The sequence below is a fragment of the Giraffa tippelskirchi genome, chromosome 9 (assembly GCF_054371585.1).
Source record: "Giraffa tippelskirchi isolate mGirTip1 chromosome 9, T2T-mGirTip1v1.2.pri, whole genome shotgun sequence".
Classification (NCBI taxonomy): Eukaryota; Metazoa; Chordata; class Mammalia; order Artiodactyla; family Giraffidae; genus Giraffa; species Giraffa tippelskirchi.
The window spans coordinates 108702131-108729265 of NC_137283.1; the positions used below are offsets into that span (position 1 = coordinate 108702131).

General features: G+C 37.1%; 1 protein-coding gene and 1 long non-coding RNA gene across 4 annotated transcripts in view; both read right to left on the minus strand.

Annotated features, from left to right (window-relative positions):
• The window catches only part of AFG1L (AFG1 like ATPase), a 195696-nt gene that overhangs the window by 109270 nt on the left and 59291 nt on the right, over positions 1 to 27135 (minus strand). For all 3 annotated transcript variants that reach the window (XM_081526814.1, XM_081526816.1, XM_081526815.1), the window contains exon 6: positions 18034 to 18133. In XM_081526814.1, coding sequence (XP_081382940.1) covers positions 18034 to 18133 — 100 coding nt within the window. The remainder of the gene's footprint in view (positions 1 to 18033; positions 18134 to 27135) is intronic.
• On the minus strand, positions 4564 to 10995 carry LOC145520450 (uncharacterized). The gene is made up of 2 exons (XR_014064478.1): positions 10253 to 10995; positions 4564 to 5727 (listed from the first exon to the last, which is right to left on the minus strand). It is a non-coding gene; the product is annotated as an uncharacterized LOC145520450 (long non-coding RNA).

Here is a 27135-nt window from a genome sequence, read left to right on the forward strand (position 1 = left end):
AAAATATATTTTTTTAAACCCAAGAAGAATTTTTCAAGATGGAAACTATAATGTGTGAGACAAAAAATATGCTGGATGGGAATTAACAGCAGATTAGATACTGCAGAAGAAAATATTAGTGAGCTTTAGATCACAGCAATAGAAAATAGCCAAAGGAAGCACAGAGAGAAAAAAGAGATACATTACATACAGAAGGATTAGAATGATAGTAACTTCTCACTTGAAACAACACAAGCCAGAAAACAGTGGAGCAACAATTTTAAAGGTCAAAAGAAAAGAAACAAAACTGTCAACATATGCTTCTACCCTGTACAAAAATATCTTCTTAAGTATGGACTTTCTATGACATACAAATGCTGAAAGAATTCATTCCCAAAACACCAAAACTATAAGAAATCTTTTAAAGAAGTCCTCAGGGAGAAAAATAATATTGGATGGAACCCTGGAACATATAATAGAGTAAAGAGCACCAGAAATGGCAACTCTGGGCAAATATGAGCCTTTTAAAGATTATTATCTAAATCCTTTTAAAAGATAATAATTTAAAGCTAAAATAATAGCAATATATTGTGGGATTTATAACATGGAAGTAAAGTGTATGGAAACAATAGCACAAAGTTTGGGAGGAGAAAAATGGGTATATATTATGGTAAGTTCTTATACTATACCTGAAGCAGTCTAATATCACTTGATAGTAGACTGTGATAAGTTAAGCATATATACTAAAATATCCAAAGCAAACCATAAAACCTTATGTAAAACTCCATAAAAATGAAATTATAGAATATATATTCCTTTGTATAAGGCTGCTTTAACTCATTCTAACCTTTCTAAAATTCATCCATGTTATTATGTGCTCATTCCTTCTCATTGCTAGTGTCAATAATGTGTTTAGCAACATACAGATTTAAAACTCTGAAAGAAAAGTTAGGGTCATCTACACATGTATTGTTGTTGATGATAATTTACCACATGTATCCTTGGCTAATATTTTGAATGAAAACTGTTTTAGAGAAATCAGGAAGATGAAATTCTATCCATCAATTCTATGAATAGTTCTATAAACTGAATCCATTTTTTTATTCAAATAATAACTATCAGCCCCCATTTGAGATATCCTATGACATTTTAAATGCTACAATTCCCTATAACAGTGATAACGGGGGTCCAAGGAAAAAGCTCCACACGATCCTTTAAAAAAAAAAAAAAACAACGAAAGAGAAACAACAAAATGTTACATAAAATCTTGATTACAAAAATACTACCATCCATACACTTACATATTTACTTTCAGTAGGTCAAATACCAATGAAGTAGTTTTTCACACCAGTTTCATTTTATACACAGAATCAATGAATGGAAATATCATGACTGGAGTCTTCAATGAGAAAACAAACCTTAGGTACTTTGGGGAATCCCTGTGCACAAAGACAACCCCAAAGCAGTCAGGCAAAAACTAGTGGCAGAGACCTCAACTCTTTGGTTAACTTTTAGAACCATCTATTTCATTATCAACTGTGACAGGCTGAAGCTCAGCCAACAGCTTTCACTTTGGCCCTAAAGGTTGTCTTTGGAGTCTGAAGTGTGTGTGAGTGCTAAGTCTCTTCAGCCTCTTTCCAACCCTATGGACTGTAGTCCGCCAGGCTCCTCTGCCCATGGGATTCTCAAAGCAAGAATAGTGGAGTGGGTTGCTGTGCCCTCCTCCAGAGGATCTTCCTGACCCAGGGATTGAACCTGCATCTCAGACATGGAATCAAACCCACATCTCTTATGTCTCCTGCGTTGGCAGGTGGGTTCTTTACCACTAATAACACCTGGGAAGCCCAGTAGTTGTGTATAGATGTGAGAATTGGACCATAAAGAAGGCTGAGCACTGAAGAATTGATGTTTTTGAACTGTGGTGTTGGAGAAGACTCTTGAGAGTCTCTTGGACTGCAAGGAGATCAAACCAGTCAATTGTAAAGGAAATTAGTCCTAAATACTCATTGGAGGGACTGATGCTGAAGCTGAAGCTCCAACACTTTGGCCACCTGATACAAAGAACTGACTCATTGGAAAAGACCCTGATGCTGGGAAAAATAGAAGGCAGGAAGGGAAGGGGACGACAGAGGATGAGATGGTTGAATGGTATCACCGACTCAATAGACATTGAGTTTGACCAAGCTCCGGGAGTTGGTGATGGACAGGGAAGCCTCGTTGCTGCAGTCTATGGGGTCGCAAAGAGTCAGGCACAACTGAGCGACTGAACTGAACTGATGTTGTCACAAAGCACTAGCTTTGGGTTTCCTGTTCAGTTCAATTCAGTCACTCAGTCGTGTCCGGCTCTTTGCGACCCCATGAATCGCAGCACACCAGGCCTCCCTGTCCATCACCAACTCCCGGAGTTTACCCAAACCCATGTCCATCGAGCCGGTGATGCCATCCAACCATCTCATCCTCTGTCGTCCTCTTCTCCTCCTGCCCCCAATCCTTCCCAGCATTAGGGTCTTTTCCAATGAGTCAACTCTTCGCATGAGGTGGCCAAAGTATTGGAGTTTCAGCTTCAACATCAGTCCTTCCAATGAATATTCAGGATTGATCTCCTCTAGGATGGACTGGTTGGATCTCCTTGCTGTCCAAGGGACTCTCAAGAGTCTTCTCCAACACCACAGTTCAATTCTTCGGCGCTCAGCTTTCTTCACCGTCCAACTCTCACATCCATACATGACCACTGGAAAAACCATAGCCTTGAGTAGACAGACCTTTGTTGGCAAAGTAATGTCTCTGCTTTTAAATATGCTGTCTAGGTTGGCCATAACCTTCCTTCCAAGGAGTAAGCATCTTTTAATTTCATGGCTGCAGTCACCATCAGCAGTGATTTTGAAGCCCCCAAAAATAAAGTCTGACAGTTTCCACTGTTTCCCCATCTATTTCCCATGAAGTGATGGGACCAGATGCCATGATCTTAGTTTTCTGAACGTTGAGTTTTAAGCCAACTTTTTCACTCTCCTCTTTCACTTTCATCAAGAGGCTCCTTAGTTCTTCTTCACTTTCTGCCATAAGGGTGGTGTCATCTGCATATCTGAGGTTATTGATATTTCTCCCGGCAATCTTGATTCCAGCTTGTGTTTCTTCCTGTGACATATAGCAAATTCCCACTGGCTATCTATTTTACATATGATAATGTATATGTTTCAATGCTACTCTCTCAAATCATCCCACCCTCTCCTTCCCTACTGTGTTCAAAAATCTGTTTTTTATGTCTGCATCTCCTTTGCTGTCCTGCAAGTAGGATTGTCAGTACTATCTTTGTAGATTTCATAGATATACATTAATATACAATATTTGTCTTTCTTTCTGACTTACTTCACTCTGTATGATAGGCTGTGGGTTCATCCACCTGATTTGAACTGACTCAAATCCATTCCTTTTTACAGCTAAGTAATATTCTATTGTGGATATGCACCACAACTTCTTGATTCATTCATCTGTCAATGGACATCTAGATTGCTTCCATGTCCTAGCTATTGTAATAGTGCTGCAATCAACCTTGGGGTACTTGTGTCTTTTTCAATTACGGTTTTCTCAGGGTATATGCCCAGTAGTAGGACTGCTGGGTCATATAGTAGTTTTATTCCTAGTTTTTTAAGGAATCTCCATACTGGCACTTTCAATTTGCATTCCCACTAACAATACAAGCACATTCTCTTTTCTCCACATCCTCTCCAGCACTTATTCTTTGTAGATATTTTGATAATGGCCATTCTGACTGGTATGAGATGATACCTCATTGTAGTTTTGATTTGTATCTCTCTAATAATGAGCAATGTTGAGCATCTTTTCATGTGTTTATTAGCTATCTGTATGTCTTCTTTGGAGAAACATCTGTTTAGGTCTTCCACCTATTTTTTGATTGGGTTGTTTTTCTGGTATTGAGCTGCATGAGATGCTTGTATATTTTGGAGATTAACCCTTCATCAGTTGTTTCATTTGCTATTATTTTTTCCCATTCTGATGGTTGTCTTTTTACCTTGCTTAGTTTCCTTCATTGTGCAAAATCTCTTAAGTTTAATTAGACCCCATTTGTTTATTTTTGTTTTAATTTCCATTACTCTAGGATGTGGGTCATAAAGGATCTTGCCGTGATTTATGTCGGAGTGTTCCGCCTATGCTTTCTTCTAAGAGTTTTATAGTTCCTGGCCTTACATTTAGGTCTTTAATCCATTTTGACTTTATTTTTATGTACAGTGTTAGGAAGTGTTCTAATTTCATTCTTTCACATGTACATGACCAGTTTTCTCAGCACTGCTTATTGAGAGACTGTCTTTTCTCTATTGTGTAATTTGGCTCCTTTGTCAAAGATAAAGTGCCCACAGGTGCATGGATTTATCTCCAAGCTTTCTACCTTTTCCATTGGTCTGTATTTTTGTTTTAGTGCCAGTATCATATTGTCTTAATCATATTGTCTTAATGACTGAAGCTTTGTAGTATAGTCTCAAGTCAGGAAGGTTGATTCCTCCAGCTCCATTCTTCTTTCTCAAGATCATTTAGCATTTAATATTTAGGGCTATGATTTAATTATTGTTTTCTTTTTGTCTCTTCTGCTTTTTCTTCATCTGTTCTTTTCTTACCTTTTTCAAAATTATTTGAATACATCTTAATATTCCTTTTTGTCAACTGGCCTATTTTATTTTTGTTGTTGTTCTAGGGAAGACAGTATATAAACCTCATTTTATACTGCTTTGCTGTATTGAGCTTTGCAGATACTGCATTTTTTTCAAATTGAAAGTCTGTGGCAACCCTGTGTTGAGCAAGTCTATCAGCACCATATTTTCAACAGTGTTTGTCCACTTCATGTCTCTATGTCGTATTTTAGTAATTTTCACAATATTTCAAATTTTTCCCTTATTATTATATTTGTTATGGTGGTCTACAGTTAGTGATCTTTTATGTTACTGAAAGCAGCTCTTTTACCCCTTTCCTGTTTGTCCATTTCTGTTCCCCTCTATAATTAAAAGAGTCTAATTATAGGAATGAGGTCACTAAGCAATTGAAACTAACTCCTGATTTAAGCTCTCTTGAATGCTGTACCATGCCTTGTCAAACGTGTTGATTTTTTCCTAGATAAAAAGAAAGAATGAAGAATCAAGCAGTTACAAAATTACCAGCTCTCTACCCCCAACAGCCTCTTTAGCAATCCCACAGGCAGATCATGAAGGTGAGATAACATCTGAAGAGTCAGCCAGTCTGCACTCAATGGAGAATGATGCAGAACCCAACATCCTACTTCAATGATTCACTGAGATTCTTCCCTCTACCCCATTTTTCCCTTTAAAAACTGTTATGGCTAAGCAGAATCTTTAGAGTTGGTTTCTGGACATGAGTCTACCTTCTGCCCAGATTGCTGCCTTTTATGATTAAAGCACCTTTCTTTTCTACTCAAATTATTGGCTTATGAGAAGCAAGCAATCAAATCTGGGTTTGGTTACATTACTAGTATAAAAAGATATCAACTCACTGAAGGCTCAGATAATGATGTGCATTTCTTGGCAATAAAGTATTTTTTAATTATGGTGTATATGTTGCTTTTTTAGACATAATGCTATTACACATTTTATAGACTACAGTAGTATAAACAAAATCTTCAGATGCACTAGGAAGTCAAAAAAATCATGTGATTCACTTTATTGCAGTACTCGCTGTATTGCAGTGGTCTAGAAGCAAAACATGAACTTCCAGATGTTCAAGCTGGATTTAGAAAAGGCAGAGGAACCAGAGATCAAACTGCCAACATTCACTGGATCATCAAAAAAGCGAGAGATTCCAGGAAAACATCTACTTCTGTTTTATTGACTGTGCCAAAGCCTTTGACTGTGTGGATCACAACGAAATGTGGAAAATTCTTCAAGAGATGGAATACCAGACCATCTGACCTGTCTCCTGAGAAATCTGTATGCAGGTCAAGAAGCAACAGTTAGAACTGGATATGGAACAATAGACTGGTTCCAAATCAGGAAAGGAGTACATCAAGGCTGTATATTGTCACCCCACTTATTTAACTTATATGCAGAGTACATCATGAGAAATTCTGGGCTGGATGAAGTGCAAGCTGGAATCAAGATTGCCAGGAGAAATATCAATAACCTCAGATATGCAGATGACACCACCCTTTTGCCAGAAAGCGATGAAGAACTAAAGAGCCTCTTGATGAAAATGAAAGAGGAGAGTGAAAAAGTGGGCTTAAAACTCAACATTCAGAAAACGAAGAACATGTCATCTGGTCCCATCACTTCATGGCAAACAGATGGGGAAACAATGGAAACAGTGATAGACATTTTTTTCGGGGGGGCTCCAAAATCACTGCAGATGGTAACTGCAGCCATGAAATGAAAAGACACTTGCTCCTTGGAAGAAAAACTATGATAAACCTAGACAGCATATTTAAAAGCAGAGATGTTATTTTGCCAACAAAGGTCTGTCTAGTCAAGGCTATGGTTTTTCCAGTAGTCATGTATGGATGTGAGAGTTGGACCATAAAGAAAGCTAAGCACTGCAGAATTAATGCTTTTGAACTGTGGTATTGGAGAGGACTCTTGAGAGTCCCTTGGATAGCAAGGAGATCCAACCAGTCCATCCTAAAGGAAATCAGTCCTGAATATTCATTGGAATGACTGACGCTGAAGCTGAAACTTCAATACTCTGGCCACCTGATGCACAGAACTGACTCACTGGAAAAGACCCTGATGCTGGGAAAGATTGAAGGAAGGAGGAGAAGGGGACGACAGAGGATGTGATAGTTGGATGGCATCACCAACTCAATGGACATAAGTTTGAGTAAACTCCAGGAGTTGGTGATGGACAGGGAGGCTTGGTGTGTTGCAGTCCATGGAGTTGCAAAGAGTCAGACACGACTGAACAAGTGAACTGAACTGAGAATCAAACCTGCAATATTTCCAAGCTTACCAGTATCCTTAACTTTTCACACTTAGAATTAATATCATACTACTTCACACAAAAAAATGTAGAAACCTTGCATCCATATAAGTCCATCCAAACACCCCACTTTGTACTATATGTCATTTGCATCATAACTACACACATTATAAATCCCATAAGATGATGCTACAATTTTTCATAAAACAGTCCTTTCCATTTTTAATAAGTCAAAAATAAAAAGTAGTTACTTATATTTACTCCAATATTTACCATTTCTGATGCTCTTCTTTTCTTCTTGAGGATCCAAATGTCTGTTATCATTTCCCTTCTACCTGTAGAACTTCTTTTAGAATAGCTTGTATTGCATATCTGATGCTAATGAATTTGTTTAGCCTTCTTTGATATCAGAATATCTTTATTTCGTCTTTATTCTTGAAGGAAATTTTTATTTGATATAAAATTCTTGGTTGATAACTTCTTCCCCAGCATTTTAAAAATGTCTTTCCACTGTCTCTGGCCTCCACAGTTTCTAATGGAAGTCATCAAGAGCTAATCATTGTTCTCTGTATTTAATGTCATTTTTCTCTGCTGCTTTCTAGATTTCCTCTTTACCTTAGGCTTTTAGAAATTCGATTACAATGTGTCTAGGCAATACTTTCTTGTCTTTATTCTGCTTGGATTTCACTGAGGTTCTTGAATCTGTAAATTTATGTCTTCACCCAAGCTTGGGAAATTTTCAATTATTATTTTTTCACATGTTTTTCTACCCATTATCTCTCCTTGCCTTCTGGGATCCCAATTAGAAATATATTAGAAAGCTTGTTATAGCTCCACAAATTCTTAAGTCTCTGTTTCTTTACTTCTGTCATTTTCTATTCTTCACATTGGCTAATTTTAAGTTCTCTCTGGCTCTTTGCTCTGTTATCCCCATTCTGCTATTAAGCTCTTGAAGTTAATTTTTATTTAAAATACTGTCTTTTTAGTTTTAAAATTTAAATTTGGTACTTTTTTATGGTTTGTATTTCTCTGCTGACATTCTTTATCCTTTCATTCATTACAAACATATTTTCTTTACCTCATTTTCCCCTAAATTATAGTTATAGTCCTTGCTTTAGTCCTTGTTTGCTAATTTCAATATCTGGGTCATACTGGAGTTGTTATCTGCTGATGGTTTTTTCTCTTGAGAATAGGTAATATCTCCTCATTCTTCATTTTGGGGTGGCATTCTGGACCTTCTGGATTCTGTTTCCGAAGAATGTTGATATTTTTGTCTTAGCAGGAAATTACCTTGGTTGGACTAAAACTATAAACTCAAATCTAAGTTCAGTAGCCTATCCTTAGGAAGCTTTTAGTTTGCTCTGCAACTGTATGGTTCACAGGCCAGTCAGAGAATTCATACACAGAACTTGAGAACCTGGGGCTATATCAATCTAGTTATCCCTGGGATTCATTTTTCATTTTCCAGCAGCCATGCTTGCCCTAAACTCTGTAATCTGTTTATTCTAATCAGAAACAGTGTGGTTTTTCTATCAGAATTTTAGTCTTCAAATACATCACTAACTTTATCTGCCCTAAAGCTGATAACCGTTTTTTAAAAAGAAAGAAAGAAAAAAATTAAAAAACAGGAAAGTTCTCTTCATTTTGGTCCTCTTCCAAGTTTTGTCTCCCTTCTATAATCTTTCTGGGACCTTAAGATAGTTGTGCTACATATTTTGTTCAGAATGTATTATGGCTGTCTGCAAGAAGGTCTTTTGGTTAGGAGCTTATTCAGCCACACCAGAAGTTTTAGTTTTTAATAGAGGAATGTAACCCATTTATATATCCTGTCATTGACATGCCTGATTGTGTTTCATGCTTTTTATTCTTTTTTTTCTGCTGTTTCTTCTGCTTTCTAGCTTTTGCTCTAAGAAATATTTTTACTTTGATCCCTTGTCTTTTCTAGCAATTTGAAAAGTAGAAGGGGTATCTTAAATTCTAACATACTTGACTATATATATATATTTTTTTTTTTTCCAAGTTATCAGTGCCACAAATACTGACACTATCACTTAGGATCTGTAAACTCTCTCTCCAAGAGGAACAAAATTTACAAATAAGTAAGCAAACAAACTACAAATATTCAGTTCAGTTCAGTTCAGTTCAGTCGCTCAGTCGTGTCCGACTCTTTGTGACCCCATGAACTATAGCATGCCAGGCCTCCCTGTCCATCACCAACTCCCGGAGTTTACCCAAACCCATGTCCATCGAGTTGGTGATGCCATCCAACCATCTCATCCTCAGTTGTCCCTTTCTCCTCCAGCCCCCAATCCTTCCCAGCATTAGGCTCTTTTCCGATGAGTCAACTCTTCGCATGAGGTGGCCCAAGTATTGGAGTTTCAGCTTCAACATCAGTCCTTCCAATGAACACCCAGGACTGATCTCCTTTAGGATGGACTGGTTGGATCTTCTTGCAGACCAAGGGACTCTCAAGAGTCTTCTCCAACACCACAGTTCAAAAGCATCAATTCTTCGACGCTCAGCTTTCTTCACCATCCAACTCTCACATCCATACATGACCACTGGAAAAACCATAGCCTTGACTAGACAGACCTTTGTTATTAGCAAAGTAATGTCTCTGCTTTTAAATATGTTATCTAGGTTGGTCATAACCTTCCTTCCAAGGAGTAAGCGTCTTTTAATTTCATGGCTGCAGTCACCATCAGCAGTGATTTTGAAGCCCAAAAAAATAAAGTCTGACACTGTTTCCACTGTTTCCCCATCTATTTCCCATGAAGTGATGGGACCAGATGCCATGATCTTAGTTTTCTGAACATTGAGCTTTCAGCCAACTTTTTCACTCTCCTCTTTCACTTTCATCAAGAGGCTCTTTAGTTCTTCTTCACTTTCTGCCATAAGGGTGGTGTCATCTGCATATCTGAGGTTATTGATATTTCTCCCGGCAATCTCGATTCCAGCTTGTGTTTCTTCCAGCCCAGCGTTTCTCATGATGTACTCTGCATATAAGTTAAATAAGCAGAGTGACAATATACAGCCTTGAGTACTCCTTTTCCTATTTGGAACCAGTCTGTTGTTCCATGTCCAGTTCTAACTGTTGCTTCCTGACCTGCATACAGGTTTCTCAAGAGACAGGTCAGATGGTCTGGTATTCCCATCTCTTTCAGAATTTTCCACAGTTTATTGTGATACACACAGTCAAAGGTTTTGGCATAGTCAATAAAGCAGAAATAGATGTTTTTCTGGAACTCTCTTGCTTTTTCGATGATCCAGTGGATGTTGGCAATTTGATCTCTGGTTCCTCTGCCTTTTCTAAAACCAGCTTGAACATCTGGAAGTTCACGGTTCACATATTGCTGAAGCCTGGCTTGGAGAATTTTGAGCATTATTTTACTAGCATGTGAGATGAGTGCAATTGTGCGGTAGTTTGAACATTCTTTGGCATTGCCTTTCTTTGGGATTGGAACGAAGACTGACCTCTTCCAGTCCTGTGGCCACTGCTGAGTTTTCCAGATTGCTGGCATATCGAGTGCAGCACTTTCACAGCATCATCTTTGAGGATTTGAAATAGCTCAACTGGGATTCCATCACCTCCACTAGCTTTGTTCGTAGTGATGCTTTCTAAGGCCCACTTGACTTCACATTCCAGGATGTCTGGCTCTAGGTTGAGGGATCACACCATCGTGATTATCTGGGTCGTGAAGATCTTTTTTGTACAGTTCTTCTGTGTATTCTTGCCACCTCTTCTTAATATCTTCTGCTTCTGTTAGGTCCATACCATTTCTGTCCTTTATCGAGCCCGTCTTTGCATGAAATGTTCCCTTGGTATCTCTAATTTTCTTGAAGCGGTCTCTAGTCTTTCCCATTCTGTTGTTTTCCTCTATTTCTTTGCATTGATTCCTGAGGAAGGCTTTCTTATCTCTCCTTGCTATTATACTCAATTTACTGTTATGATCAATTTTCTTATTTCTAGCACTTCTTTTTAATAAGTTCACATTTTAAGACCTCTTTCCTTCAGAGGACTCATTGACTTTTTAAAAAAATCATTTCATTCTTTATTCTCTTTCTGCATACTGTCAGAGCTTCTTAAGTGGTTTTCTTTCATTACTGATTTCATTTTCTATAGTTTCAATTCTACACTTCAGTGTTTCTAATGCTGATTTTAACTGATTTAATTTAAACCCTTTTATCGCATGTAGCTTTTTAAATTTCATCTGAATTCTTAGTAAAAATGTTTTCAACACAGTCGTTTGTCTTCTCTCAGCTTTTTAGATCTTCTATATTACAGCGTCTATGTTTCCCTGATTTTTAAAGAAACCAAAACAATCTTCTAATGCTTGCTTACTTCTCTTTCCTACTTATTGTTCCCATATTAAAGTATTTTCTATTTACATAACCTTGAAAAAGGAGTGGTATGACTAATCTTCGAGAGCCCCTGTAATATAAGATATATGGTGATTCCTTTCCCTATCCACCTAGTCGTTCTTATAATATTTCAGTCTGTACTGTAGTTCAATGTTAAAAAGTGATAACTGACATCCTTGCCTTGTTCATTCCTGTAGTAGATATACCACTATGTTTCCAGTGAGCATAATTCTGTCTTTTGAACTGATACACATATATTTGGTATCATATTAAGAAACTCTCCATCTATTTATATGTCATGGTGTGATTATATCAAGATGTTGAATTTTGTCAAGTGCTCTTTCATGCTTTTATGGAGAACGTCAATGGATTTTTTTCTCCCTAAAAGTATTGTGTGTGTATGTGCTTAGTTGCTCAGTCGTGTCTGACTCTTTGCAATCCCATGGACTGTAGCCCGCCAGGCTCCTCTGTCCTTGGGGATTCTCCAGACAAGAATACTGGAGTGGGTTGCCATCACCTCCTCCAGTGGATCTTCCCAACCCAGGGATCAAACCCAAGTGTCCCACATTGAAGGCGGATTCTTTACCATCTGAGCAACCAGGGAAGACCCCCTAGAAGTATTAATATGATAAATTACATTAGCATGTGTGTGTGTGCATGTACTAATTTCCCAGTGATATCCAGTCTTTTATTTACTACAGATACATTGGCTTGAGTAAGAATCACACAGTCTTGTTGCCTGATAATCTAAGTTACACAGGATAATTCTTGGACATTATAAGGCTATCTATAGTATTTTCATTATAATAAATTATGAATTAAAAACTAAAAAGTCCAGGGACTTCCCTGGTGGTCCAGTGGATAAGAATTTGCCTGCCTATGCAGAGGGCACAGGCTCGATCCCTGGTCCAAGAAGATTCCACGTGCAGTGGAACAACTAAGCCCTGTGCGACACAACTACTGAGCCTGTGCTCTAGGGCCTACAAGTGACAACTACTGGGCCTGTGTGCCACAACTGCTGAAGCCCACACACCTAGAGCCTGTGCTCCACAGGAGAAGCCACCACAATGAGATGCCCTTGCACTGCAACGAAGAGTAGTAGCCCCAGCTCACCACAACTAGAGAAAGCTCATGTTCAGCAATCAAGACTCAGCAGCAGCAAAAATAAATAAATAAATAAGAATGCATTCCTCAGTCAACAGGGGATTTTTTTCTTTTAGCACTTTGTGTTTTACTATCAAAAAGCATAGCAATAAAAAAAAAAAATAAAGCATAGTCATTTCAACTTGCATATTCTTTTTCTCTACAAAAATATATTCTTATTTTTGACTGAACAAGTTCTTAAGTTTAATTACTAATTTCAATTTAATTAACTTAATCTACCAATCTATTATTAATTTGTTCTTGGAATCTCCATGCACTTAATCTATAGTATTGCTTTGTCCTACTAGAATATCATGAAATTAACAAAATTTTGTTAGAACCTAAAAAGTGAGTAGCATATATATGATATTTTAATTATGGATTTTGTTTCTGGCTCTTCTAATGATCTGACAGTATCATCTTCAAAAATGCAAAAATATGTCTATTTGTACATGAGCATCTGTACATGTACATTTGTATTTACCTAAATGACAAACGGAGAAGGCAATGGCACCCCACTCCAGTACTCTTGCCTGGAAAATTCCATGGACGGCAGAACCTGGTAGGCTGCAGTCTATGGGGTCGCTAAGAGTTGGACACGACTGAGCGACTTCACTTTCACTTCTCACTTTCATGCACTGGAGAAGGAAATGGCAACCCACTCCAGTGTTCTTGCCTGGAGAATCCCAGGGACAGGGGAGCCTAGTGGGCTGCCGTCTATGGGGTCTCACAGAGTTGGACACGACCGAAGCGACTTAGCAGCAGCAGCAAATGACAAAAATGCTAAATAAATCATTTACTTGAGAGTTTACAAAAGTAAGAAATTGAATATAAACTAACCTAGATATACTTTATCTAAAACCTTCCCAGCAATTTCCTATTCCTGTGGATTCTCTCTGCTTCAAGTTCAAGAATCTTAACCAGATTACCCTAGAAAATGTAAAATAGTACTTCAAATGTTGTGTTAACAAATGTTTAAAATACATTAAACATATTTTGACCTTACAAGAAAGTAGAAAAATCCCTGCAGACCAGTAAACAATCAGGAAGCTAAAAGCCAAAGTAGTAATCATGAGCTGACACTGGTTTGAGATTTTAATAACTATGTGGTGTAGACAATGAGGCCATGGACCTGAGCAAGGTAGGACTTAGAAGTGAGGACTAGGAAAAACAGTGACACACAGGCAGTCACTCTTTGGTATCTTATTCCTTTCACCCCTCAAGTATTGCTTCCCTTTCTTTACTTGTATTGGACTTTCCCTGACTACTACCTCCAGAGCTATTTCTCTTCCAAGTTCCTAAATTCTGGTCTTGCTTTTACTTGGCTAACAATTATTTTCTATTAAAATTAAAGGTTTCTAATCACTTTCTATTAAAATTAATAACTTATTTGTCTATAAATTGACAATAAAGGTATAACTGTAATCTCTACCAACAACAACCCTTATTCTTGTCCAGGAAATTGATCCATTCTAACAAGCAATGGAGGGTTTAAGATGAATGACATGGAAGAAAGTTAATCATAGCAGCTAAAGATAACAGAGGGGGGAAAAAATACTGTGGTCTTCTCCACTAGGCAATATCTTCTGGACTTCTAGCCTCCAGATTATTCTGTCTTTATTGAATAAAGACACTACCACCCACCCAGTTGTACAAGCCAGAAATTTAGAAATTGTCCTTTCCTTTTCCTCAATATCCGACCTATAACCAGGTGATACCCATTTTACTTCTTAACTGTTTTTCAAATCTGTCCTCTCTGTATCCTATATCAAGTTTTCTCAACCTCATATCTATTGATATTTTAGGCTTGATAGTTCTCAGTTTTGGGGGGGTATCCCTGTACACTACAGGATGTTTTGGCAGAATTTCTGACTTCTACTATGAGATGTGAGTAGCAGCACCAACTCCTCCTTACTGCCTGGTGGTGACAACCAAAGATGTCTCCAACATTGCCAAATAGCTCCTGGTTTGCAAAACAGCCCCCAAGATGAGATCACTGCCTTATACCAAGTTATTATCATTTCTTGTCCAGTATATATAACAACAACCTACTAGAATGTCTCCCTGAGTCCACCATATTACTGCACCCCATCCTATAACCCATTCTCCATACTATAACCAGAGTGGTATTCCAAACCCAATCTTACCAGTCCCTACTTAAAACACTATAGTGGCTTCCCATTTCTCTTATAATAAAATCCAAAATCCTTATTACTGCTTTATAAGGTCCTAGCTCTCACTTCTCCAGATTCATCCTGTACCTCACTGTATACTACTTCCCCTTCATCAGTGCATTCTAGCCACATTGGCTATTTTTCAGTTCCTCAGATTGGATTCCCTCTCCAATCATTGCACTTTGCCTCAACCCTCTGCCAAGAAGGTTCTTCTCCCACCTCGCGTAACACTCTGAGAATAAGCAGAAGCTATTTTGAAAATAATAATAAGTATCCGGGGGCTATAGATTAAAAGCAGTAACCTAAAGAAAAAGCTGAATGCATTCTAATGGCTGGAAAAGAGAACATACTATATCTGGGATGGTGTAGACAAAGATCAGTGATGACCAACAAGAAGGAAAGATAGAGGACAATGTGTCAAAAGAGTCACAAAACCTATATTCTAGCCTCTGTTCTGTCACTCACTACCCATGGGATTTCTTTTTAATCTATAAACAGGAAAACTAACTTTTTTGTTGTTCAATTCTAAAAGGTTTAACACATGTAACCACCAGTACAATCGGGATACAAAATAGTTCCAAACTCTCCCTCAAATTCTCTGGTGCTGGCCTTTTGTAGTCAAACACCTCATCACTCCAGGCCCCTGGCAACCACTGACCCATTCTTTGTCCTACATATTCACCTTTTCCTGAGATTCAAACTTAATCTTCCTAAGTCTTGTTTCTTCAGTCATGAAGAAACACACACACACACCATCAGGAGATGGCATATATATATAATATATATACCATTTCTTTATATTAAAATAGTAAGTTACTTATGATGACTGATTGTCTGCCATGGTTAAAAAACCTGGTGTATGCTAAGCATCCCATCTAGGTTCATATTTAGAAAAGGCTTTCTTTAAATTTGTGGCTAATGCCCAATTTTTGGAATCCTGTATCTTGGACCTTCAGCCTCCTCCATAGGGACGGCTCCATCTCAGATTTCTACATGCTACCTTGGTGGGCCTGTAACTTTGTTTACTCCTTCAAAGCTATGAGCTCCAGAATGTTCCTAACCTCTCCTGTGGTTGTCCTTCCTCAGTTTACACATTGCAGTAGTTTGAGCAGCCACCTGCAATTTTCTTCTCAGCAGTCTTTGCCTAGGGAGTCATTCCAAGCTTGTTCAAGCACCTTGCTCTTTATGAACATAGCTTATCCTAACCCCTAAAGGTAATACTGAAGATATGTTAAGTCAATGAGTCGCAGGAGTAGAGTCAAGCCTTCTGTCCCCACTGATGATCTAATATGAAAAAACTCACTGCCTTGTCTCATAGGGCTGTTACACTAGTAAATCACAAGAATAAGATACAGAACATTATAAGGATTTTAATAAATTCATCTGAAAAATCATTCATAATTCTCTATAGTGTAACAGATTATGTATAACTATAATTGTTTGAATAACTAGATCTTAAGGTATTGATGAACTAATTAATGTTTCCCTAAAATAAGGCATCTAATGGTATACGTGAGGAGTCTAAACTTGGCCTAACCCTATTTACACATTTTAATTAATGAACAGCTGAAGATATAGAAGGACAATTACTAAGCTTATAAATGTCATAGCTCGTAGGGGTAGCTAAAAATAATGTTAGAATCATACTTCAAAAAATATCAACATAAATCAATAACATGGAAAAACACAAACAAATTACTAAGCTGAAATAGGAATAAAAAAGAGATCAACTACAAAAATAGAGAAAGAGAGAGACCTAGTTTGACAGCAGCTCACATAGTAATATCTGGGTACATATTAGTAGTTTACACATTTGCTATAAGTCATTAATGTAACATGACAATTTAAAACAACAAAACAAAAAACTCACACTATTACATTGCTCTCTTCAGGTTCAGTAATGAGCTCCATGTCACCAATTCCAATGATCAACTGTCGACCTTATTTTTCAACTCCTAGCAGCATTTAACAAAGGTGATCATCCATCTTTTTTGTACCACTTTCCTCTTCCTTGCTCAACATGCTCTTGGCTCTCTTACTGGCTGCTCTTTCCAGCTTCCTTTGGGACGGATGACTCCCAAATTTCTATCTCCAGTCCAAACCTTTCCTTGAAATCCAAATTTATATGCATCTGCCTCATAACCATAGAAACCCCAGAACCCTACTTCCATCTCCCTTCCCAAATTAGCTTTTCCTATAGTCTTCCCCGTCACAACAAACAGCCAAGTTATCCTTCCAATTGCTCAGGTCATAATCTTTGAGCCATTCTTGATCTTTTTTTTAAATAACCCATATTCATTCCATCAGTAAATCCTTTTGACTGCCTACAAAACCTGACTACCCTCACCACCTTCACTGCTCCATCATCTGCCCTCAGGATTGTTACAGTCATCTTGTAAACAGTCTCCTTACTTCCAACCTTGAAACTTCATTCCCACAATCTATTCTCAATACTGCAGAGAGAACCTTTAAAAACACACATTTATTCAATATTCCTTCTAAGACTATTTACTGAGATCCAATTATGTGCAAGGCACTGTTTCAGGTGCTTAAAATACATATATATGTGAGAAGAAGAGGTAAAAGTTGTTGCCCTCCTGAAGCTTTTGCATCCTGGAAGAGCACAGATAATAAACTATAAATACAGTAAAATAAGTAAATAAATAAAGTACATGGTAGATCCATAAATGTTACATGAAAAAAAACAGAGCAGGTAAGAAGAAGCGGTGCCAGGGGAAATGGGATGGTTTGTAGATTCAAATGGGAAATGAGTCTAGGTGTCATTGGCAAAATAACCTTTGAGAAAAGACCTGAAAGAGGTAAGGACTTAACCATGCAGATATCTGGTATAATAGTGTTCCAGTCAGATGTTAACATTAAGAATACATAAAATACTATTTTTTAGTAGTATTCAACCTTCAATTGACCACATGATGGGCTGAAAGATACAAGATTTTAACTTGCTATTTTTATTTATATATTCTTATATTTTAATTCTTAAACAATGTCATAATAAGCCACAAGTGCTTTTTCAGAAATGATAAATGAAGTATCAGAAACCACTTATGCAGGCAAGCTTTAAGTCTTTTCCCAAGATTCAATTAGGAATTTTTCCTTCCATTTCACTGAGTTTCACTGAGTTTCACTGAGTGATGACCAATAAAAAGCAGTTAGAAAGGCCAGTATTTTTAATATGCATATCTAATACTCAGAGAAAAACTGCAAGTGCATCAAACACAGGAGATCACCTGGATTTAGCCTGCTAAAACATTTCCAAATGCAAATACCGATTGATTTTTCAAATTAAGTTAGTTATAAAACTTAGGATAAAACAAAGTCATCAGATTTATTAACATAATAAAATGAGTACCAAATCATGAATTTTTAAAAGCTTGTTCATTTCCACCTAATTGGATAAGACTAGCACAATGTTTGTTTTTACCTTCCGGTGGTCTGTTGGATGTTGCCACAACGACGACCCCGTTTTTGAACAGATTTTCAAAAAGCTGTTTCAGAATCATGGCATCAGCGATGTCAGTGACCTATGGACAGCAACACACTTGTTTTATTTTAATTTCACTTCTGCTCTAACAAATTTGCTAATGGCTCATCTTTTTTTTTTTTTTTAATATGGAAGTGAATTCCAACAGAAAAATTCTAATTATCATGAAGAAAAGAGTAGATAATTAAAAGCATGAAAGACTGTAGTCGGTTAAACTTGACTCTTCTTTTTTGCAAGCCTATCATTTCTACGCAAATTATCAAATGATTCTATGTTAACTTCTTTCATAGAACTACAGGTGGAAAGCACAGATAATTGTCCTAAACATTTAGGAAATCTAACTAATTAGAACTAACATAACCAACACCCCCTCCTACTCCCCCTCCTACTCCCATTACAGCCTCTCTCCCCAAATAAAGAGGAGAGAGGAAAAAAGAGAAAAAAAAAAAATACACAGGCTTTTTGAGATTTCTAACACCTTTCTGGCAAAGGTCCCTGAAAAGGTGACTTTAAATGGTCATGGGACTTGAGAAATAAGGACAAGTAGCCTGTGAGACAAAATCAGCTGCTGTTGAAAATAGAATGATATGACATAGATACTATTGTGCAATTGTTGCACAAAACAATTCAACAGATGGCCCATCACAAAAATAAGCAATTTCATTGTTCTTTTTAAGTGCCTTCTATTACTGTCCATGAATAATCAAAAGGCACTGCAGTCATTTCCAGCACAGCCAGCCTCTGCTAACCTTCACAAACACAAATATTCCTTCTACAAAAAAAAACCCAAAAACAGAAAAACCAACCTTATAAGAATGGTTAACATGGTGCTGAAAAAAAAACAGCTTCTGACTAAAACAGAAATAAACAATGCAGATAAAACTATTTCATCTAAGTTACAGAGACAATATGACCACTGATTTTTTTGTAAGATTATTTTTTTAATCCACAATTAACAAGCAATCTTAATGACAATTTTTTTAAAAAGCTTTTTAAAATCACAAAGAAATACAGAAATAAGGGAGGGAAGGAAGTTGACTTCACAAATAAATATATAGTGAAGGTTGATATTAATTATTGCACCTTACCCTATAAATATAGTAACATGGTTTTGAATACTCTCAGTGTAAAAATGTTTTGATCTTCCTTTAACAGCACATTTTAGGTAATCTCAATGAAACTTATTTTATATTCACAAAAATATATCACACAATATATATCACATTGTTATTTTTAAACCATGCTAAAGTACACAGAAACTAGTGACATTCTTTCAAATTAGATCAAAATACTAAAAGTGACCAACTAAATGGTTATAACACAACTAACAACGACCTGCATGACAGAAGTCTGAATCACTTCTCTCTTTCAGCTGATATCTCACTCAAAAGTTTAATTATTTCCTTTGCACCTGAACAAAACCAAATCAAACCAGGATATGGGAATGTGCAGATCTTTTTTTTTTTTGCTCTCTCAGGCTTTAACTTTAAACCATTAACTAAAAAAAATTAAAAAGACTTAGGGAACTTACAAAGTGGTGATTAAAATGAAAAGGAAAGTGGTACTGATATTATTTAATTTGGCGCTTAGGATCACTGTCAAATTTTGCTTCCGCCAAAACACTCACAGAGAAGGCTCTTTTCAAATGCTTAAACACCAGTGGCATTTCTGATGAGAGGACAGAACAAGCTTGCAAATTTTAGAAGCAACTGCACTTTTAAATTGGATTCCCAATACACTGACTTTTAAAAAGAATGATTATTAATTAAAATAACCCAATTTTAGAGAATAAAAATGATTATTTGACTATCTCAATGATTTTCTTGAAAAAAATTAAAATAGCTTTTGTGCCCTAAGGTTCAGATAAGTGAAGGGACATTTAACTTATAACACTGTGCAAAGGTTTAAATTGAAAGTTGAAAAAGCAAACAATAAGGACTAGTGGTTGAATTATAATTTGTTGGTTTTGTATTACAGAATGTTTTTGCTCTAGCAGAGTAAATTAACTTGGAGAAGCTATGGCTAATTAATAAAGCAGGAGTCACTTGGTATAGCCGGGTGCCAATGCATACTCTTTTGATCTTGTCCTTGCACTTGTTCAGCTCTGCTGGGGAACAGTAATTTTACAGTATAAGTGAACAGAAGACAATTGGCCACACATTCTTGAAGAGCGAGCTTTTTCATCACCCAGCATTTCATTACCACCAGGAACAAAAGAGAAGGCTACAGATTACCACTAAGGGTAGTCTGCTAATACAGAGTGGAGACATTTCATTAGCATTAAAGAGAAAAGATTTTTTTATGACCTAGAGTTGCTTTCCATCATGACTCACTTAAGTAAAAAAAAGGGAAAAAGAAAATCTAATGGTTAATTTACATGTGTAAGTACTTGAGTCTCAGTCATCTACTGATTGGTACAGGGCCATGTAATGAGTGACAAACATAAGCATGCATTATTAGTAATTAGTATTAGCACAAAAATAAGCACCTATTTTTTATTAGCAGTTTTTAATAGCTTTCTTGTTTTATAAAAATGGTCAAAACTATTTTTAAAATGATACTGATAGTTTATAGAGGAGAATTTTGCATGATATTCTACTCATCAGAATTCTTTCTTTTTTGGAACATATTAGTAAAATATCTATCCAGTGTCCCTCAAAGAAACATGAGAAAACATTTTTTAAAAAATTCAGTCTCCTTCAGTATTCTGATATCTTCAGAATCAAAAATGGCTTAATAAGAAATATTAATATTCAAAGAGAGTATAATGAAGACCCTAAAGAAAACTTTAAGGAAAACCTATTCTTTTATTTCAGTAATTAGTAATTAAAACACATAAAAATATTCTATCTAGACAAGTCTCTCAAACAAGAATAGTGTATTTGATAACACAGGTAAAACTGAAATACTACGCTTGGTAAAACTGACCTTCTGCAAATGTAATCCGAATACTACCAAAATATAATCTTAAAAAAGCCCTAAATTTAACAGAAAAGAAAGAATATATTATTGTTTTTAAGCAGCAATTGTTTCTATTCATCCCCCTATAAAGTAAATATTATATTAATTAACCCCACCTAATGGTCAATAATAACTAGTTAAAAATCAAGACCAGTAATAGGATTCAATTTTAAAAGTGAAGTGGTGATTGCAGACACACTGTCATAGAGATTAAAGTGCCTAAAAATTCTGCGCTAGCAAATCAGCAATGTATGTACTAGGCTTACTAGGCTTAAGGATAATTTCTACACTCTATCATTAGAAGATTTTCTAAAAGCCCACCTAGTTCTAGGTCTATATATTTAAACATATACTAGAAGACATATAGCAAAGAGAACACACAACATAGCCTTTATTACTAGTGAATAAGAGCACTGATGATGGATTCAAACTGAGTTACCAGCTCTGTAACCTTGGAAAAGTAACTTAACTGCTCTGACCCTTTATTCTCTCATCAATCCAATAAAGGCAGTAACAACAACTACCTTGCAAAATCATTATGATACATATAGTAAATCCTCAAGAAATGTTCATTATGACTGTTACTTCTGTATGTTATGTATGCTAGGATAAGACCATACAATTTATATGTAACTGTATAGAATTTTAGCTGTAGATGGAATGATACATAGCATAATACAGTTGTTAGGAACACAGGCACATAGAAAACACTCAGTAAATAATAGTTAATATTATTACAGCATATACGAATAGAATAAAAGTACCCTAATAAATAATGGTCATTGAATCCAACAGTTAGTTCACAAAAGATAGATTTAACAGTAAGCAAATAGATACAGAAAAGACAAACCATATTATTACTTAAAAGAATACAATTAAAACAATGAGATCCCATTTTTCACCTATTAGACAAAAATGCTAAGATAATTCAGAACATTGATAGGAAAAAATGCAGGTTGTTATATATGAAGGAAGTGGGCTTAGTTGGGAGACTACTTCAATAACTTCAACAGTTATTAATTGATATTAAGATTAATTCATTCATTTGTTCACTAATTATTATTTGCTCATTCATTTATACTCAAGTATTGTTCCAGACATTGGAGATAAATCAATCAGCAAAACAACCTTCGAGTTTACATTCCTGTAGAGAAATATGTCTAATAAATAGTAAACAATAAATAAGTAGATATATGTCAGAGGTAATATATGTTATGGGAAAAAAAGGATAGGGGCTTTAGAAGTGTGGGAGTCAACTGTATTTTTAAACAGGGTATCAGCCTTGTTAAGGGTATAACTAAGCAAAGATCTGAAGAAGTAAGAGAGTATCCTGATGGACCTGTAGGGGAGGACATTCCATGCAGAAAGTGCAAAGGCTTGGCTTGTTTGTTCTAAATTGTACAGACGCTGGGGTCAGAGTGCTGGTGCAGCAATACTCTGAGTTATCATTTTACCCTTTTGATTTTTAGAAAAGGAAGACAAGTAGAGACCTGAACTGGCAGTTAATCCAGTTTTGATGTGCTAGAAGGAGCTTTTCTAAGACCAATGGAAGATAGTCCACAGGATACTGAAACTAGGAAATCTAGGCTCTGCTCAGTGATCAACTCTACCCTCATTCTTACCCTTATATTCTCGCTTTCCCTGGCTTTTCTCCAAAAGGTACATGCAAATACTAGTCTTTTCTTGCATGCAGTGGTAAGCTCCAAGGTTCAAGTTTGGTACTGCAGGGAAAACAAAAGAGCAAGACTATTAACATTTTTCATTCTAGGACATTCAAGCCAACTTTGCTCAAGGGAAGAGGGTAAGCGCTACCATAATAGCATGCTACCCTGAAATACGGGAGCAAGTAAAAGCAATCAAGTTGTTTTTCAGTCTTGTTCTGTTGTCTTTGCGCATATTTTCTTCAGAACTCTGGTGAGAAACAAGCATTTGGTATAACAACCGCCATTAACTATGGTTCCCTAATCTATGAAGATGGGCTCGATAAAGGACAGAAATGCAAAGATGGGCTCGATAAAGGACAGAAATGCAAAGATGGGCTCGATAAAGGACAGAAATGGTATGGACCTAACAGAAGCAGAAGATATTAAGAAGAGGTGGCAAGAATACACAGAAGAACTGTACAAAAAAGATCTTCACAACCCAGATAATCACGATGGTGTGATCACTCACCTAGAGCCAGACATCCTGGAATGTGAAGTCAAGTGGGCCTTAGAAAGCATCACTACGAACAAAGCTAGTGGAGGTGATGGAATTCCAGTTGAGCTATTTCAAATCCTCAAAGATGATGCTGTGAAAGTGCTGCACTCGATATGCCAGCAATCTGGAAAACTCAGCAGTGGCCACAGGACTGGAAGAGGTCAGTCTTCGTTCCAATCCCAAAGAAAGGCAATGCCAAAGAATGTTCAAACTACCACACAATTGCACTCATCTCACATGCTAGTAAAGTAATGCTCAAAATTCTCCAAGCCAGGCTTCAGCAATACGTGAACCGTGAACTTCCAGATGTTCAAGCTGGTTTTAGAAAAGGCAGAGGAACCAGAGATCAAATTGCCAATATCCGCTGGATCATCGAAAAAGCAAGAGAGTTCCAGAAAAACATCTATTTCTGCTTTATTGACTATGCCAAAGCCTTTGACTGTGTGGATCACAATAAACTGTGGAAAATTCTGAAAGAGATGGGAATACCAGACCATCTGACCTGTCTCTTGAGAAACCTGTATGCAGGTCAGGAAGCAACAGTTAGAACTGGACATGGAACAACAGACTGGTTCCAAATAGGAAAAGGAGTCCGTCAAGGCTGTATATTGTCATCCTGCTTATTTAACTTATATGCAGAGTACATCATGAGAAACGCTGGGCTGGAAGAAACACAAGCTGGAATCAAGATTGCTGGGAGAAATATCAATAACCTCAGATATGCGGATGACACCACCCTTATGGCAGAAAGTGAAGAAGAACTAAAGAGCCTCTTGATGAAAGTGAAAGAGGAGAGTGAAAACGTTGGCTTAAAGCTCAACATTCAGAAAACTAAGATCATGGCATCTGGTCCCATCACTTCATGGGAAATAGATGGGGAAACAGTGGAAACAGTGTCAGACTTTATTTTTTTGGGCTCCAGAATCACTGCTGATGGTGACTGCAGCCATGAAATTAAAAGACGCTTACTCCTTGGAAGGAAGGTTATGGCCAACCTAGATAGCATATTAAAAAGCAGAGACATTACTTTGCCAACAAAAGTATGTCTAGTCAAGGCTATGGTTTTTCCAGTGGTCATGTATGGATGTGAGAGTTGGACGGTGAAGAAAGCTGAGTGCCGAAGAATTGATGCATTTGAACTGTGGTGTTGGAGAAGACTCTTGAGAGTCCCTTGGACTGCAAGGAGATCCAATCAATCCATCCTAAAAGAGATCAATCCTTGGTGTTCATTGGAAGGACTGATGTTGAAGCTGAAACTCCAATACTTTGGCCACCTCATGCGAAGGGTTGACTCATTGGAAAAGTCCCTAATGCTGGGTAGGATTGAGGGCAGGAGGAGAAGGTGACGACAGAGGATGAGATGGTTGGATGGCATCACCGACTCGATGGACATGGGTTTGGGTAGACTCCGGGAGTTGGTGATGGACAGAGAGGCCTGGCGTGCTGCAATTCATGGGGTCGCAAGGAGTCGGACATGACTGAGCGACTGAACTGAACTGAACTGAATCTATGAAGAAAAAAGGATTGGTAAAAGTAGGGAGCATTCAGTGAGTCTGAAAGTAAAGGTGATAAGGTTAGAGAGGAAGCAGGGGGGCGGGGTTGAGCAAGAGGAATGATACCATCTCGAAAAGTGAAAGTCTTAGTCACTCAGTCATGTCTGACTTTTTGTGACCCCCATGGACTGTAGCCTGCCAGACTCCTCTGTCCATGGAATTTCCCAGGCAAGAATTCTGTAGTGGGTTGCCATTCCTTTCTCCCACCTTATAATCCCATCTTCTAGTATATCCTGCCTTAGAATTTAAGCCCTTTTAAGTTGGGTTTTCCGTTATCTGCAGCCAAAAGCATCCTAATGTATACCTCTTCTCTTTGCTTTTCTTGGGCTTTGGTTCATCCAGGTAAACCTCCTTCCATTAGAAGTAACAGATATTAAGGAAGATGACATTTCCTCACATTACTTTACTTCTGTTCATTCTATCTTTTCTAGATCACAGGAAAATTTTTTTCAACACAGAATATAAAAGCAAGACATAAATTGAATAGCTCCTTTCTCATCAAAACTCTTTGCAAGAAACAGGAGATTCAGCTAAAGGAAAGGGGTTGAGATCCCAGGATGAAATAGTACTGAAAGCACCTCCTGGGAACTGTGCTGGAAATCGGCCTGAAATTACAGGTCGCTCTGGAGAGCTCAGCAGCTGTCTAGGGAGGACCCTGGTACTCCTTCCGCTAATGTGATTCAGCTACTTCCTAAATCTCTTTGTTCCTGGCTCATTACTAAGTGGGAACTTCCCTCTGTACTTTTTAGTTCAAATACACAAGAAAAAGTGTATGACTGGCTTAATCACCAGGCCACACCACACAAGTCCAAGGGTGTTGATAAGCTTGTAGACTAGCTACTCATAGATCAGATGCCCTGACATGATCCATGTGACTGTGGGACAGATAGGGTCCTATAGAAAGGAATAAGGCTCTTTAAGACAATTGGGTGAATGAGTAAATGAATGAATGAACCAACTCTGGATAACATAGGAGATAACAGACAGCTCTGTCACATTCACTTTCTCTTTGTTAGCAAGTAGCATTTTATAAGCAAGGGGTCTGTCTCCCTCTTGATCTCCCTTAATATATAATTTGAAAAATCTTTTCTGTTGCCTTACATTTCATTAACAATACTTGATTCATCTCGATAGATAGTTGCTTTTGTTTCCTTCTTCACAACCATGTATCAATCTTCTAAAATTTGAACTCAACAGAGAAAACCCAGCAATCAGACAGGTTTCTGTTGGGACCTCACTATCAGGATGGCAATATGATTTTCATGGGCACTTTAATCTTCAGAAGACCTTTCCTCAATTAAAATATAAATTTATTTAAACATATATATAAATATACATCTATATACATATAAATTTTATAACTGTGTTGGTATAAACAAATATAGTACAGATATAGACAGATACAGGCTGGATTCATTATTGATATATTCATTTCTTCTCCAAATTATAAAAGAAATTATTTCCATGGGCCCCTAAAAGTATCATGGGCCCTCAGCACTGTACCTGTTGTGCCTAGTGGATAATTTGGCACTGCTTGGCATAAATCTTCTCAGGATCTCCTTTGCACAACCAGATTTTTATCTTCTAACTTTCTTAAACGGTCCTGTCAATGGTCCTGCCAATTCTATTAGTTATTTCCACCATGCAGAATAACTATTTAATAGAATTAAGTGAAGTAAGGACACTTTGCAAGCCATGAATTACTTTAAAAAGTTTGGGTAATAATATACTTTAAAATTTTTAATTTCAATACCTTTAATCAAAAATTTAATGTGTTGAATACCTGATAACTGTGGCAAAAGAAGGTACTGAGAGTTGTGTACCTAAAAGTTTCTTTTGTTTTAAAAAGCTGACACAACACAAGTAACATACAGAAGTAGTGCTTTGTTCACATCACTGGTTTCCCTGTTTCAATGAAACTTCTGTTTCTAAGGGAAAAAAATTTAACTCTGTCGATTCAATTTTGTTTAGAGATATTTTGGTTAAAACTCATAATGAGAAACCAAGAGAGATGGCCTTCAGTGATTCATCACTGACTTGTTGTTGAAGGCCACATAACTGTTAACTCGGTGCTATTTTTAGAACTAAATAAGGCCCTTCTCTTTCCGTAGTACACTCATGTACTTAGTGTACCTCTTCAGAGCACCTGAGGAACATCTCTTTCCATAAGCCTTTCTTCTGAAGACCTTTGTAGTTCTACAATACAAAGGGTGAATGTGAATGCCAGGCTGTCTGAATATGATTGAAGGGAAAAAGAGGTAAAAATTCCTCCTCCCCAGATGGTTCAGTGTAACACCATTTCTGGTAAAAAAAATTCTCCTTTCTCCTC